Source organism: Rhineura floridana, chromosome 3, assembly GCF_030035675.1.
Source record: "Rhineura floridana isolate rRhiFlo1 chromosome 3, rRhiFlo1.hap2, whole genome shotgun sequence".
Lineage (NCBI taxonomy): Eukaryota > Metazoa > Chordata > Lepidosauria > Squamata > Rhineuridae > Rhineura > Rhineura floridana.
The window spans coordinates 110,095,402-110,112,104 of record NC_084482.1 but is presented as its reverse complement, the minus strand read 5'-3'; the positions used below and the strand labels follow the sequence as shown (position 1 = coordinate 110,112,104).

General features: G+C 39.1%; 1 protein-coding gene across 3 annotated transcripts in view; it reads right to left on the bottom strand.

Moving 5' to 3' along the window:
- Window positions 1-7,467: 7,467 nt before the first annotated feature.
- Window positions 7,468-16,703, bottom strand: part of MAML1 (mastermind like transcriptional coactivator 1) — a 30,255-nt gene continuing 21,019 nt past the window's right edge. For 2 of the 3 annotated variants that reach the window (XM_061617318.1, XM_061617319.1), the window contains exons 4-5: window positions 13,673-13,778; window positions 8,122-12,341 (exon numbers count right to left, since the gene is read on the bottom strand). In XM_061617318.1, coding sequence (XP_061473302.1) covers window positions 11,362-12,341; window positions 13,673-13,778 — 1,086 coding nt within the window. In that variant the 3' untranslated portion in view covers window positions 8,122-11,361. Of the gene's footprint in view, window positions 7,678-8,121; window positions 12,342-13,672; window positions 13,779-16,703 lie in introns of those variants that run through there. The other variant, XM_061617320.1, reaches the window with a different exon arrangement.

Genomic DNA, 16,703 nt, shown 5'->3' with positions numbered 1-16,703 from the left:
GCTCCCACCAACAAATTCACCAAAATAGACTGAAGTTACAAAAGCCCAATTCACTTTTTTTTTTTACTGAATGTCACCAAGTTTTAACCATTGTCTATTCCTATTTTTATTTCTTATTTCCGGAGAGCCTCGGGGCTTATCCCAAAGAGCGAGGAAAGCATTTGTCATGTCCAACAGCTGTCTGCATATTCTAATAAATTTCTCAAATAGATTCCAGGTAACATAGTAGCCCATAGTTTTCACCTTGCCTTTAGCTACTTTAATATTAAATATCAATTTCTCCACCTGAGCAACATTCCAAAGCTTCAAATGTTACCACATACACCATTTCCCACCACTTAGCAATTTTTATCCCATCAGCTGTTAACATAAACGTAATAAAAGATACATTAATAGGCAAAAAACCTTGCAGTTTAAGAACATACCTATAGCCCAGATATTTCTATCAAACTTTAAAAAGCAGGGATATTGGGCAGCTATAGTGAATGCACCAGGGGAGCAGGAGACCTGACATCCACTCTGAGATATTGTACTGCCCTACAAATTTGTCAAAAAGCACACACAATTTAGGTTGATCTTTGGACTGTGAAAGACCAACCCAAATTGTGTTTGCATTTTTACAAATTTGTAGGGCAGTACAGTATTCTTAAACTGCAAGGGTTTTTGCCTATTAATGAATTTCCCTGCTTTTTACTCCGGGAGGTAAGAAATGGGATCCTGTGCAAGTTTGCTGAGAATGGATTGATCATTTGAATGCTTATTGAGTTCAGTGGGATTTACTCCCCTGCAATCATGCTTGGAAATGGACTGCCTTCAAGTCGATTCCAACTTATGGCAACCCTATGAATAGGGTGTCCATGGAAAGTGGTATTCAGAGGTGGTTTACCATTGCCTCCCTCTGAGGCTGAGAGGCAGTGACAGGCCCAAGGTCTCCCAGTGAGCTTCATGGTTGTGTGGGGATTTGAACCTTGGTCTCCAGGTCATAGTCCTAGGATAAGTAAAACTGACCATGGGAGGAGGAGGGGGAGGGGGGAGGAGGGAATTGGAAGGGATGGGGAGGGGAAGGGAGGAGTGAAGGAAGAGAGAGGGAAGGAGGAAGGGAGAGGGAAGGGGGAAGGGGCAAGAGGGAGGAGGGAAGGGCAGGTTTGATCATTTGCATGCTTTTTGAGGTCAGTGGGATTTACTCCTGTGCAATCATGCTTAGGATAGGTGACACTGACCTGGGGGAGGGCAAAGGGGGGGGGAGGAGGAGGGCAGGAAGGGAAGGGGAGGAGATTGAGCGGGTGGGCACTGGGGGGAGGGGAAGCCCCTTTTCTTTCCAAAAGGAAAACATTGTGAACAGTATCATTCTTCTTCAGGGTTTCCCCCCACCTTTTTGTTCTACAGCAGGCACATGTAGCTTTCCACCCAAATTTAAACCACAGCTGAGTTCAGGACTATAAGTTTTGTAAGGTTTTGTTTTGACATGAGCTTATGGGAAGCATCAGAATGGCATGGGGGGTATTTTCAATTTAACATTGCGGAATGTGAAAAATCCACGCTGGCTATAGTATACAGCCACTCTTGTGACTGTATCATATCAAATCTAGTTGTAAAACACTCACAACTTTGTACAGAGTTCCTGGATGATATTCCCTAAAAAACTGATTGTTTTATTTGCTTTAGAAAAATTTTGTGAAGCCAGAGGAAGAAACAAAAGCTCAGAATCCAAAAACAGGTTCTAATGTTCATAGCAGGAACTTCCCCCTAATACCAGTATTAGGACAGCCAGTGATTACTGTGCTGTACTTGTGTCTAGGCCCACCTCAGCTCTGCTGCTTAGTAAGGTAGAAGAAACTAGAGTCAAGTCCTCTGTTCAGCACTCTACAGCCAACCATGAACTCTAGAGAAACCTGCACAACAGGTTTCTGGCAAGTGGATCCATGGTAAGTAGGGCTAAAGCCTCTCCTGCACAGCAAAGCACAATTTGTCACTTCAGCTTCATGGTGTGGAGGGTGGAGATGTTATCCCAACAAGATGGCAGTTTGATCCATATCTCCCTCACCCTGGAGACAAATGATTTAAATTTGTACAACCCCAACAGCATAGAATATCTTCAATCTAAACAAGACCAACTAGTCATGACTCAGGGATCTCAATTTGCACAAGACATACAAGATCGTGTCTTGAGATAAGAGAGCACATTTTGACAGCTGAAACTGATGAGGCTGCTCTCAGCATGGCGCCAAAACCCCCAGAAGTGGTAAGGCAGTCGATGTGGATTTCATGACAGATATTCTGGCAATGTTAAGGGCAGATATGGCTGTGGATTTGGCAACTTTGTAACAACTACAGCCTATGCGGGCTGAAATAAAAGAGATCTCAAATCAACTTAAAAAAACACAAAACAGCTTCTGAAAAATAGTGCCATAATGAACACCTTGTCTCAGGAACAACAAGCAATTCGGTGGCGCATGGCGGATTATGAAGATCGCAGGCGCAGAAAGCATGTTAGGGTATGTGGGGCCCCAGAGGAAAAGATCAGACCAATACAGCTGAGAATTTTATTAAATGGACAAACATTTTTCTGGATTTGAAAGTATCCCTCGATGATGTTGAACGTGTCCATAGGGCTTTATACCCTAAACCTAAAGATCATGAATGTCTAGGGACATTTTAACTTGCTTTGTAAAATATTCTCTGCAAGAAGAGATTTTACAAAGGCTTCATAAACTGGAGAAAGTCGAATGGGGGGGCACTTCTGTCCTCATTTTTCAAGGCCTCAGTCAGGAACTTTGAAAAGGAGGTGTGAACTTATTCCCTTTACTGAAGCTCTCAGCAAGACAAAAATACGATATAAATGGAACTTCCCCTTTAAGCTCATTGTTACCTTTGATAACCCTACTTATGCAGTAACCTCAGGAGCAGAAGCAAAGAAGTTCTTGAGTCACCAGGAAGTAAAATTTAAAGATGCTGACCACCCCAGAAGTAATAATGAGGGATCCAGCGAGTAAGGTGATGATGGCTGGTGGGTAGTCAGACACAAGATTTGTGGTCAATATCGACCACATGACAGATCTCCAAGATGAGCCAAACCTTCTGGGGAAACCTGATTTTGTCGCTTCATGTTAGTTTTTTTCCTAATAGCTTTGCTTCTAATGTAACATTCTGATTACATTCAGCTTCTAAACCATGACTGTTATTTATGTGATGTGTAATGCTGTATGTTTGCTTTGAGGGCAAGGTCCCTTTTATAATCTAAACAAAATCCATGATAGATGGGGAAATATAAAGTTTTTTGCTATGGTTAAGGGGTTTTTCTCCTCCTCTTTTTGTACCTTCATACTATTCCAATAGTTTGTCATGGGGGAAAGCCTGTAAGACTCATTCCTGGGTTTACCCGTAGCCTCAAGTAGGCATTGTCACACACTACATGTGGACCCAATCTTATGATGAGGTCCTGAGGTAAGGTTTTTTTAGTTACTGGTTAATTCTAGTTATAACATTTATAAAGTTGGGTAGTTGGAGGCGGGACAATGGGGGGCAGAAAATACAACTGTGGAGACTAACAAAAGATATATATATGTATATATTAACTTTGTGGATGTTTCCAGAGGTGAGGTTCCTTAAGATGCCTAAACAAGAGTATGTCTGTATTTTTTTATTCATGATGGATCTTACTGTTTTTTCTTGGAATACCAATGGATTGCAGAGCTAAGAGAAGGATCCTTAGTCTGATAAAAAAAGAGTAATCCTGATATTATCTCTCTTCAGGAAACACATGAAAAGAAAGGTAGTAAACACCCAGCCCTACCTTCTTGACAGGGGGATTGGTACTCTGCACCAGGCACTTCAAACTCAAGGGTAGTTACAGTTTGGATAGCATATAGATATGCTAACAGATCCAAATGGCTGGTATCTTTTTCTTAAGGGACTTATATGAGTGAGGTGTATACTTTTAGCTCAATTTACACACCCAATGCCTATCAATTGCAATTTATTCATAATTCATTGAGGAAAATTAACTCTATTTTATGAAGCAAATGTTATCCTTGAGGGTGACCTCAAGATTATAAGGAACTAATATTTGAATAAGGTGTTTTAATCAGGCCATTGCTGGACCCTATACATTTACATATGGCATTCAGGTTAGAAATGGATGCACAGAATTGAGCAGCCAGAGTGAAACCAGATGAAGGACATTTTTATGCTGTGTGTGTCATTTCTGATTGAAGGCTGATGGTAGTTCTGTGGGCATTGCATTTGCTCCTGCCAGAGAAGAGCTTCTGATAAGAAGTTGGTACAAAGCTGCTGTATAGCCAAAAACAATGCTGAAGTGAAGGAATAAAACAAATGTGTTTTTGAAACTGTCAAAGGTGCCAAGGGTCTCATGTACTCATTTTATCCCCCTCCCAGACAGATTATTATAATTCACGGTCTATGTATTGTGGAGTGCCATACGCAATTATTAAAATTCATGTTCAATTATTGGACCATTCCAACCTCTTGATCCAAGTTTGCTGGGTGATATAAAAGGATATGTATTTACATTTTAGAAAAACTTTTTCTTGGGGGTGGGGAATTGCCTTTGGATTACTTTTTTCCCCTTGCTGCTATCTGCTGTGCCCTGCTTTTGTATGCTTTGCCAAGCTGAAGGCTTCAGGCCTATCCACTGAATTACTTTATCTCTTGCAAAAATTTAGGTTGATTCATGGTGCCATAAACATTCTACTGAACGATTACAGTTCTTACTCCTTTTGCCATCAAAATTATACCAGAATTGACTACATTCTAAATGATGAACTGCCCCCGGCACTTGAAACTGTTACAATTTATTCAATTCACATATCTGATCATGTCCCTGTTCTAAGGACGTTAAAAGGCCAATTGTCTGACAGATGTCCTTTCTCTTGCAAACTTAATCCTATTCTGTTTCATAATTCACTAATAACTGAAAAAATAAAATGGAAATTTTAGAGTTTCTCCTTTGTAACACCACCAAAGGCAACTCCCCAGCTATAATAAAATTCTGAACATAGTGATGAGAGGGATCTTAAATCAATGAATACAGCAGACTTAAGAAACAACGGGAACAGACACGTCTCTAGCTTTTAAATTAAATTAAAATGCTGGTACAGGCTCATAAATCTAATAAGAAAAAGCAAACATATACCCAATTAATGTAGAAACGTGCTGAATTAAATTCCTTAGAAGTCTGCAGAATTTCCCATACACTGCAGTACTTGAATCACTTATGTGTTTAGAGACAAAAACTCCTAATTAATGGCAAATAGGTTATGAAGCAGAAAACTTATAAAATAAAATAATAATATTAAAAGAAGTTTTTGGGGAAACTATCAAACGGCTGATTTACTATATAAATTTTGTAACTTCTATTTAAACTTATATTCTTCTCAATGCCCAGATATAAATTATGTACAAAATTATATTGAGAAAAGTCTTAAAAACCTAGCATGGATCATATTCAGTATCTCAGCCATCCACTTATACCAGAAGAAATTTAATTGTCTATAAGTAAACTTAAATCATTTATGTCTCCAGGAATAGACAGGTTTATTGGGGCCTTCTATAAAAAATGTTAGGTTGACAAAAAATGTCAGGATGTCCTTATACCAATACTTAGGCAACTTTTCAATGATATAATGGATGGTGGCCAAATTCCTGACACATGGAAAATGGCCAGGATAATAGTTATTCCTAAACCTTGAAAGGATAAAGAACAGGGCAATTTTTATAGACCTGCATCTTTAATTAATATCCACTCTAAAATGGTAACCCCCTCTGAATACCACTTACCATGAAAACCTTATTCAGAGGGTTGCCATAAGTCAGGATCGACCTGAAGGCAGTATATATTTTTTTCTAAATTATTCACAAATATAATTGCTATCTGTTTTTCTTATCTGGCTCCAAAATATATACACTTATACCAACTGGCTTTATCAAATCCAGATCTATTGCTGATCCTATTTAACCCATATTAAATTCTATTTATCACACAAAGAAACATAAAAATCCACTGCCCTTGGTCTCTCATGATGCAATCAAAGCCTTTGACAAATTAGAATGGGTTTTTTTGTTTCATATTTTAGGATATATGAGGGTAGATTGTGCCTTTTTAATGGTACTTAAAAATCTGTATAAGGATAACCGAGCATGTATCAGTTAATGGTACTGATTCAGAATCTTTTAGCATAAACAGAGGTACTAAACAAGGATGCCCACTTTCTCCACTGTTGTTTGCCTTGGCAATGGAACCCTTTGCTAATGTGTTCTGTAACACCCCTTCCCATTGAAGGCATACAGACAGAAGATAAAACTCACCTGGTAAACTTCTTTGCAGATAACATTGCTCTAATGATAACAAACCCTACTATGGCCCTCCCTCATTGAATAACCCTCATCAGAAACTATGGCGACGTGGCCATATTAAAATAGGCTCTCAAACTAAAGGCATAATTAATTTCTGCAAAATATCAGTACCAAAACAGGTTAATATGCTGTGGCTGATTTAACTTGGGTGGAACACAGAGAGAACTCAAAAATATTGTATTGTTGTTCTGATACAAAACATGATTCTACTGTTTGAAAGTGGAAATAGATAAAAGGTACTTACTATGCAATACAGCTTGATTCTATAATTCTGCGGTCTCTGCATTTGTCATGGAAACCAGTAGCCTACATAGCTGAGTTTTTTGGGGAGGCAGCAGAGGAAGTTGGTACATAAAAATGACTACACAGAATTGTCCCACACGATTTTACTCCAATCTAGACACAATGTCAAAGACTTAGTTAGGACCTCCTCACACATTAACATTTTAGGTGTGCTTCTAAAAATGCAGTGATTAGGGTTCTCCTATCAATGAAGGTGCAAGCAGCAGAAGTGACCAGTTGCACCTTTTATCAAATTTAGATTATTCAACCTAGTTCCCCTCCAATCTGGAGAAAGCAGATCTTGCCACAATAATTCATGCCCTAGTTACATCCAGACTATAACACACCATAACTGCTATAACACATGCTATTGGGCCTGGATTTGAAGACAGTCAAGAAGTCTCAGTTGGTGCAGAACGCAGCTGCCCTTGCTTAAATGGACCAATCAACTGGTATATATAATTCTGATTCTATACAATTGTTATTACTTTAAAAGCCCTAAATAGCTGGGGACTAGGTTATTTGAAGGACTGTCTGCAACCATATGAATTTACCTGACCATGAAGGCCCTGCTTGGAGCCTACTGGTACACTCTATCAGGTTGGCAGGTACGCTTTTTTTGTTCTAAGGTGGCCTATAAATATTTTAAAGTAAACAAAAGGAGTTGGGGCCTTCTCAGATGTGGCCCAATCATTATGGTGCTCTCTCCTGTGGGAAATGCACTTAATGCTGGTTTTTAGACTGATTTGTTGTTTTTATTGTGAAAACTGTCTTGAGGAGACTATAGAGCCAGAAAGGCATTATACAAATACCGACATAAAATATAAGTAAGAATGCAACAAACATACATCGTACAGGTATACTCTGAAGGAACCCCGAGTTTGCCCCTTCAAAGTATATGAAATGGTTCTTAACAGATCTTGGAGCAATGTATCACCTTCTTTCCACTGTGTTAATACTTTGTTTTCCAGAATTTAACTTTCATGTCTCTCAGTTATAATAGTTTCTGGCCAGTCCTCCTACCTAGTAAAAGGATAAGAAAATGTTTGCTTTGCAATTCTCTGCTATTTGCTATCTTGAGATAAAGAAAAACTAATACGTTTTGAATCTTTTCTGATATACAAGTCAATTGAACGTTTTCATTTCCTCTGTGATTACAAAATCTAACCCAGTATGCTGAATGCCTACAAGTATCAAGAAGTCCAACAATTCAAAACAGTCAAAAATAGCTTTAGTTTCATATATAACAATTAATCATGTTAAACCTTCCCAGCTACAGGATCAGCAATAAAAGGAAAACATTAGCAAAAGCTTTTTACACCTATAGTTAGGATGCTAAGTAACAAAAAAGGCAAGTGGCAACTAAAATAAATGCTTTGCTCTTGACTTTCAAGCTTATTTCAGGCCTATCTTTCAGTATTAAGATGAGTCCAAGATTAGAAGGGAAAAAGTTAAGTTTATTTTCTATCAGATATAGACATGTAAATGCCCTGGGGAAAAAACTGGAAAAAGTGGGGAACAAACAAGGTATTTTTCCAAAAAATTGGGGGGAAATGGGAAAAACCCTTTTCTCCCCCTAATTTTCCCAGATAATCACATCTCGTCAGATAAAAGGAAAAGGAATGTTAAACATCAGTTCAACAGCAAAGACAGACTACATTCAGCTCACATGATGCTTCAAAAAACACAACAATATGTTTAATACACTAGCAAAATATTTATTTTTCATATGGACATAACAGAAGTGAAAGATTTTTTTTTGGTGTGCCACAGTAATTGTAGTTAAAGAAAAAATGGATTAATGGGCTCTTTATACATTTCAATGACAAAAAGGTTAGCATCAAATTTGAACTGTTCACCATTAAGTGTAAAACTTATCATAACCACCCCCAACATATATATAATATATATAAAGAATTATAGTTTTAAAATCTATAAAAAGTAAAAAATATACACTCAGATCTAACTCTTATTCAATCTTTAATATAAAACTGTAAACATTTATTTACACACAAAAATGTGTAGTATAGAAAACTGAGCACCCTTTCAATTCAGTTGTGGGAGGTTTGGAAGGCAGTGGATGTTAAAAAGTGACATTTATACACCTTTTCACCTGTCCATGACAACAGTATATAAATAAAGCTGAGGCAGCAGACTAGGTAAAGCTCAGGGGAGCCACATCTTATTGCTCTAAAGCTGCAGCAAATTGAAAGCTCAAGTGCATATATTCATTTATGAACTGCTACAAGGGACTGAAGGGCAGCATTTATTCCTTCCCCACCCAGCCTTCATATTCAGTGATCACTGCCAAAAATGTTCCAGGCTGATTTGCTTAAAATGGTATCTAAACAAAAGTTGAACAGCATGTGTTTGCAGTTGACAAAGACATCAGCATTTTAATTGGGCATCAAAATCTAATTGTAGCCTTAGAAAAGCAAGAGGCTTCTTTTGACCTAAACTCTAGTTGGGAAATCCAACTGGAATTTAATATTTAAATTATTTAAAATCTGTTACTTTTTATGTGCTGGGAGGGGGGATCAGCAGAACCCAGACAATTAAATAACTAAGAGGCCCCCAAGCACCTCCAATAAGAAAAGGAAGGCACGCTGGTGCAAAATTCTCAAACGTTTACAAAACAAGTACAGTTATTTCCAACATCTACCCCCCTTTTCCCTGGCAAAAAGGGGAAAAAAGCAGCTCTAAAGATTAAAAGGAGATTTTCCTGATGACAGTCATATTGGACCAATTCTTTGATAAAACCAAGCTCACCAGAACAATTTCACTCAACTGCTGACTTGTGAAAAAGATTAGTAAATTTAACTCTAATCTAATTTACTTACAATATCAGTCACACCAATGCTTCATTCATTAAAATGAACCATCTTTTAGAAAATTGTGTTTAAAAATATGCAAGCAACGTGGTTTGCTTAAGTTTGGACATTCAGCAGTGAAACCACTCACCATCATGCAACTTCCACAATTTATCCCCCATCAACAGTCCATCAAGATACAATACAAAAATCTGTTTAGCATGGCATAGGTAACTTGCTCATGGGCGGCAATCATATAAAACAGAACTAATGTCCAGGTGTAATTTGGGAAAGGGTTAAATAAAAGTAGTGTTAAAGCAGATTTTTTTCCAAAGTGCACATCTGAGAAAAACACTGCAGATACAATAAAACATTTTCCTTCCTATGGTTTAGCTGTTTTATCCTTTATCTATTTCCATGCCTAAAATATCCTAAACTCAAATCTTTACACTCTTCTTGTGTAGAAATGTTCCTGAATGGGTCTGAAGAAAATTCTTTGATTCTCAGTTACAGGTGTGATGAATTAAGGATCCTTATAACAGGAGGTAAACAGTCTTGTTCTTTAAAGAACAGAACCAAATCCAGAGGAAGGAACAGAGAGGTATCTGTGAGTCTAAAACAACTTTCAAATTTATTACCTTTATAAACTAAAGGTTAAGGCAAAAGGTGGCTTGTTGGCAAGTAGAAGAATTTTTGGTAACCTGTTAAGAACAATTCTCTTTTCCTTGCCCTGCATGGGACTGACCCTACACATCCATGAGAGGGTAGCCATTAACCATGATGAAATAGCAGCATCTGCTTAATTGGGGATTAGCCTACATATTTGTGAAGAGATTAAATCACTAACCCATTTTTTCCTCAAAAGAGGTGGGCTCTCACAATGGAACAACCTTTAATAAAAGTATTATGCATTCCCAGGCTCTCTGTGCCATTATTGCAACGTTTTTCACGTTATTAACAGCTTCCAAGGCACAAGACTTCCTTCACCTGCTTGACCAAAAGTAACAGATCCTGTTCTTACTGGTACAGCATGTGTGTGGCAACAAAAGATTGCTAATTATGAATGCCCTCTGAATAAAACAGAAGAAATAAGCTGCAATCAATGCAACATTCTCATTTAAAGAATGTTGGAAAGGAGATAGAAAAAGGGCACACACTTGATTTTAAGTCTGATTCTCTGGCTAAAAAAAACCCCAAGAGCTCAGCCTTCCCCCACAGCAGAGTGCAAACTGCTTAGTTCAGTAAGCCGTAAGGTATTTAAGAATGATGTCCCCAGTTTGGGGCTATAGAATCTACTGCTGGACTTATTTTAACACTCAACCATCTTCAGCACAGACAGCCATCAGCTATTATTACTGTTACTTCTTGCTTGCCAAAGATGTCTAGTGACTAGAAGAATGACCTCTCAAAGAGAGGATCCCGCAAAGAAGAAGGGTTGCAGTTTCCTCAGAAAAAGGTGGTAGAGTGCTACTTTCGCTAGTTAGCAGGTCAAATTAATCAAGAAACCTGTCAAGGACTAGCTGCAGGAAAGATTGCCTTAACACTGAATATTTGTAGTCTTCCTTGCTTGCTTACTTTCTGCATTACCATGGCATGGTTTGCATTTAAGCCTTCAACTGCAAAACACCGTTAAAAGCTAAACTTCTCAAGGGCTGGCTGGGATGCACACCAAACTGACCAGGACTGTTTTCGAGAGCAGTGTTCCAGGCACACTACAAAAATAAACAAGTTATTCCCTATCAAATTGGGCATCCTTCTCATGTTGTTAGACCCAGAAGGGACAGCTCCAATACATTCCCATTAGCTCCTGTGAATCTTCTCAATGCCACAGGTATTTGGTCCAAAAATAGTTGTAACTTTAAAAAAAAAATTGGGTGGAAAATTCCCAAACCTCTTTTTAATGATTCCCTAACAACTCATCCAAGTCATTCATCCACTCTTCTGAAGTCCTGTTTTTCAACAAAGCATCTATAAGATCTGTATCTCCAGTTAAGGTTTGCAGTCCATTACTACCAGGTGGGTTGCTATAGACAAAGGGCAGTTCCTGACTTGCTGTCCTCACCGGATAACCTTGACTACAATGCAGATTGGCTCTGTTGGATAACTGCTGATTTTGATTCTGGCTGAAAGATGTCAGATCTGGAACAGCCTGACTCATGCCTGGCAAGATCTGCTGTGATGGGACCACCTGCTGGGTAGGAGGGTTTGTCCTCTGCTGGGCACCGATAGTTGACAGCATCTGTCCAGAAACAGCAGAGTTCATTGATGTCATTGGCCTGCTGGTGTTGAGGCTTACCTGAGGCATTCCTTGACCAAACTGTTGATTGGTCAACTTTAGGTGAGTCTGCTGCATATGGAAAGTGGAGTTGGCGGTAAATGTCCCTAAACCACTATTTCCTTGTGCCTGGCTGTTCATATTTGACATACCTTGGTGCTGCCATGATGGATTCTGGGCCCCAATGGTTGTTGGCATTCTTGCCATCTGGGGCTTGGATAAGTTAGGATTCAGTGCTCCTTTATTGTGTTGCTGAGAAATGTTGGTGCTTGCTAGAGTGCTCTGTCCATATCCAGCAGGAACAGCAGTGCCCGGAGCCAAACTGGGTTGTCTTTGCATCTGTGGCTGTCCGTTGGCACTTGGATTTGTATGCTGTGGAACCATCTGTGTCATACCAGATGCTATATTGTACAAGCTACCTCGCTGAATGCTCTGCAAGCCAGGATACTGAGTTACTCCTCGATCTTGCTGATTGTTGCTTGAGGAGACGGAGTTGTGCCCAGTTGCAATCTGGATCATGTTCTGCGTCTGAGAAAATATGCGTGGGCTACTGGAGTTGGACTGGCCTAAATTATTTACCCCTGCCATAGTTGGAGATGAGCCTGTAATACAAAATGAGATTTTCAACATTTGTTTTGGTAAGAACTCAGCACTTGCCATCAGTTTAGGCGCAACATTACATGTATATTGCAGCATGTGAAATTTTGCAGCTTTATTTAGGACTCATTGTCTTGAAACCTGAGAAGTGCAAGTAGAAGGGGGCTGGCAAAAGGTGAATTTCATGCCCCCTCCTTCCCCCCATGAAAAACCTCTCCTAAAGATTAGGGAACTCTCCTGATTCAGGTGGTATTTGCAGAGAGATGAGGATGATCACTGAAAATTGGATGACGACACCTTTTGTGACCATGCTTTGCTTTAAATCATCTCATCTGTGTCATTTCATATTTTCTGAGTGAACAATTCATGCCATACAAGGCTAAAACCAAGCACAGGAATAAGGATGGTTGTGTAAACTGAACAATATGCACAAGACTACCACCTATGTACTGCTCCAAATACAACTACGTGGGGGACTGCCTAAATTTAATCCTGATGTAGAGTTTTCATACTGTCACATTGCTCCACCCATGATCCAAGACACTTTTGGCCATGTATGTATCCATACAGAACAGTGTTATTGTAAATTGAACACTACATGGATATAGCCACAATGGGAGCTATGTTCTCAGCTGCCACAATAACAGTAATTAGATAAACTTCCTGGAACATTGGAAGAGGTACTTTGGCTGCAGTGAAGCATGAAGAAATGCAACCTGTTTCGTTGTTTATCAGTGCACATATTCATTTGTGCTGTTACAAAGTCTACAGCTAGGGAAAGAGTGTAGGGCAGAACAGGAGCATGATACTAGCCATGTTAACTGCCAAACAAGAGCAAGGAGAAAGAAATTCAAATTGGGGGTGAAATCAAATGAACAATTCATGTGGAAACGTCTGTCCTTGTTTACAGATGCCACTTGTACATATTGAAAAGCTAGCCCAGATAGAGTCAACATGTTAGAAATTCTCAATGAATGTGCCATAACATGAAAATGACAATCAGCTCAGCTCCCACTATCCTGGTAATTTTCTTGACTGAATCACTAGACAGCAAGGAAGAGTAAAACAAGTGCTACTAGTATTGAGAAACAAATACAACCCAACATTCACGTGCATCAGAATCGAAGTGATTCCCCTGTGGCTTGTATGGGATGCACCTTTTTAAAAAAACCCATGAACTTAACACCAGAGTACAGGATTATGAATTGGCAGTAAAACAGCATTTAAAAATTAACTAATGACTGAACCTAGAAAATCAGATTATACTTTGTGCATACACCTCTTCCTCCTCCTCCCTAGGGGGTCTTTTGCAAATCAATCCCACAATCCCATTTACCTGTGAACTGCTGCTGGTATGGATTCTGTGTCTGGTCTTGGTACTGAGGGGGCGGTCGAGTCAGATGCCTTTGGAGCTGCTGCTCTTGATGATGTCTTTGCTTCTCCTAAAAGAAGCCAGATGCAAGGTTGTTAGAACACATAGCCTAAACTTTGCCAAAAAGAATGCCTCACTGTATAGAACAATGGTCCGTAAAGGTTTACTGCTTATGACTCAATGACTACTATAACTCAAATGTTGTTATAAAAGCAATTCAAGAAAAAAATGCTATTTCTTTACATGTAAGGAAATCAAGGGTAATGTATACTCAAACACAGCAGGATAACAGAATGTTGCTAGTAAAGTAGTTACATTTGTATCAGCTGATCAGCAGTGCCTGCACACCCCTTTTTATGGAACAAGATCTTTACCTGCCTCACCCCTGACCCCTGAAGTCATGTATGATGTCATGTGCAGGGCAGGTGGGTGTGACTTGGTCAAAATTCCCACCTCTTTATATTGGAAAATCTAAGGGATGGGTGGGCAGACTAAAGTCTGGAGTCAGGTGAAAAGTGGTGAAAAATTGTGGCTTATGGGTGGGGCAGGGGAAGAGAGACACAAACTTATAACTAAGGAAGTGGGTAGGGTATCTCTCAGACCAGAAATTTATTTTCAGTACCAGAACTTAGTCCTTTCATACGAAATTCCACTTCCAGTTCCAGCTATTGCTATTAATAAACAACTGGGAGTCTAAACTTTGCTGATCTACTGCAAGTTTTCAAAATTAATCTACAGACCCCCTCATTCTGTCTTTCTTGGCAATCTGTTCAGAAAAGTAGGTTCTTCACTACTAAAAAAAAAGCTTATGCCCTGGTCTGATTTCAAGAGAACTTCTGAATGGATACTACCAAAACTGTGAAACAGGGTCTCCTTTCTGCTTCTGGCTCTGCCCACCCACATTTGGTAGAGTTAATTCCCTTTAAACAGTCCTCTGGTTCAGCTCTCTTGCATTGCTCTTTTCAATTTAAAGCCATTAACCACTTTATTCATATATCAGCAAAAGCCATGCAGATGGCATTTTAAACATTCTTCAAAAATCGTAGGCTTTGAGAATACTTTGTACCATCTATTTCAGGCTTGGTGTAGGAAACCCAGAGCAAAAGCATCTCATCAGATGGCTTTCCAGCCTCTGCTTGAAGGCCTTCAATGAGAGAAAATCCACCTGCACTTGGTAATTCTTTCCACTGTAAAGCTGCTCTTACCATTAAGAGGTTATTTCTTAATGTTCAATCAACATCTACCCTCCTGTATTTCAAACCCCTTAGATCTAATGCTGTCCTGTGGACCAGCCAAGAACATGTCTTTGCCTTCTTCTATTTGACAGTCCTTCCTTTATTTTATTGTTCTCTCGTTGTTGCTAGATTTTCAAGAACAGAAACTCTTGAATAACACTAAACTGCAATAACAGAACGTTTTTAACTGTAATCGTGTTTTAGAATGTTTTAAACTGTTTTTAGGATGCTTTTCTTTCTTTTTTGTTAAATTGTTTTGTTGATATGTTTGCCACCCTGGGCTCCTTTGGGAGGAAGGGCAGGATACACATTTCATAAATGACAACAAACCTTTCACAATGCATTCAAAAAAAGAACAGTGCCCTCAGACTCTCCATTCAGTCATCAAGCAAATTATGACTGCCAATCAAAATTACTAACATTCTTAATTACAACAAAAAACCCATTATTTCTTCTCATCACGATTACAGAAATTGAAATCTGCTATAAGTGGCACTTGACAACATGGCACATACATACACTCTTCAAAATCCTCTATGGCCCTTACCAGTATTACATTCTAATCTTACACATGATTTTATAAATTCTTAACTAATCTTGCACCAGTGACCATACATTATGATTTGAGCAGATTATTTCATGTCAACCAATTGATTAACCACCTCAATATAATACATGATTAATTTTTTCACTGAGACGAGGTTGCATTTACACTTACCACATGATCGCAACGCAGGTCTGTCTGTTAAGAATTGTGAAGGATTCATTACTTATAAAGAGAAAGACGGAGGGGATCACAATCACCCATGCAGGGAAGAAAGTGCTACTAGCCACCTTTTCCCACCTTTTATTTATCTCCACTGACCTCTTTCCTCAGTGGATAATTTTCCATATGCACCTGAAAATTAGGAAAAACAGGTGGGACCTGCAACAAGGAGTTTCTCCTTCAAGTTCCAAAGAATATCAGAAGCCCACTCCACAGTGACTTGGAGCATGGTGAGCATAACAGGCTTTTAGTATGCTTGCCTGTTCTGTGGAACAGCATTCCTAATGGGATAGGACAGGTGCCCACTTTCTGGAAGCAAGTGAAGACATTTTTGTCTCATCAAGCTTTCCCAGCTGGATGAGTAGGACTCAAGCATAGGTGTCCACCTTGTATTATTTTTAAACTTATATTATTTTTGTAACTGTTTTTATTATATTTGTACATCTCTTTACGACGTATGTGAAAGATGATTAATGCTACAAAACGTTGCATTATGGAGTGTTCTTCTTCAATATTCCATTAAGCCATCTATGCTCTCCTCCACAATACTCCATTCTGTTCTCCCTCAGTTTTCTGATTCCCCCCTCCCAACAGTCAGTCAGCCAGCACTCTGGGGTCACTGAGCACACTCAGTCCTCATTGGGCTGTTTTGGGGTTTTCCGCTTTGGAATGGTTTTCTAAAGATTTGTTATATTTTTCCAAACCTGCTTTGTGTGTGGCTGGCACCATTTTGGTTATATATTCACACTCATCTCTGAACTATGGAAAAAAGACAGAATTATTAGCAGCTAATGAGAGATCTCAGTGGGTGGAGAAAGGTGGCATGTGGCTCCTCCTTCCCTGTAATACGTGATTACTATCTCCTCTAACGTTTTTGGCCTGTGGGGCAGGAACAGCTGTCAATATTATCAACAGGCAGAGCTGGACTGCTCTTGTATGATGAGCATAACACACAGCCTGGCTGTAGGAAAATAATATTTAATATAGTATTTGG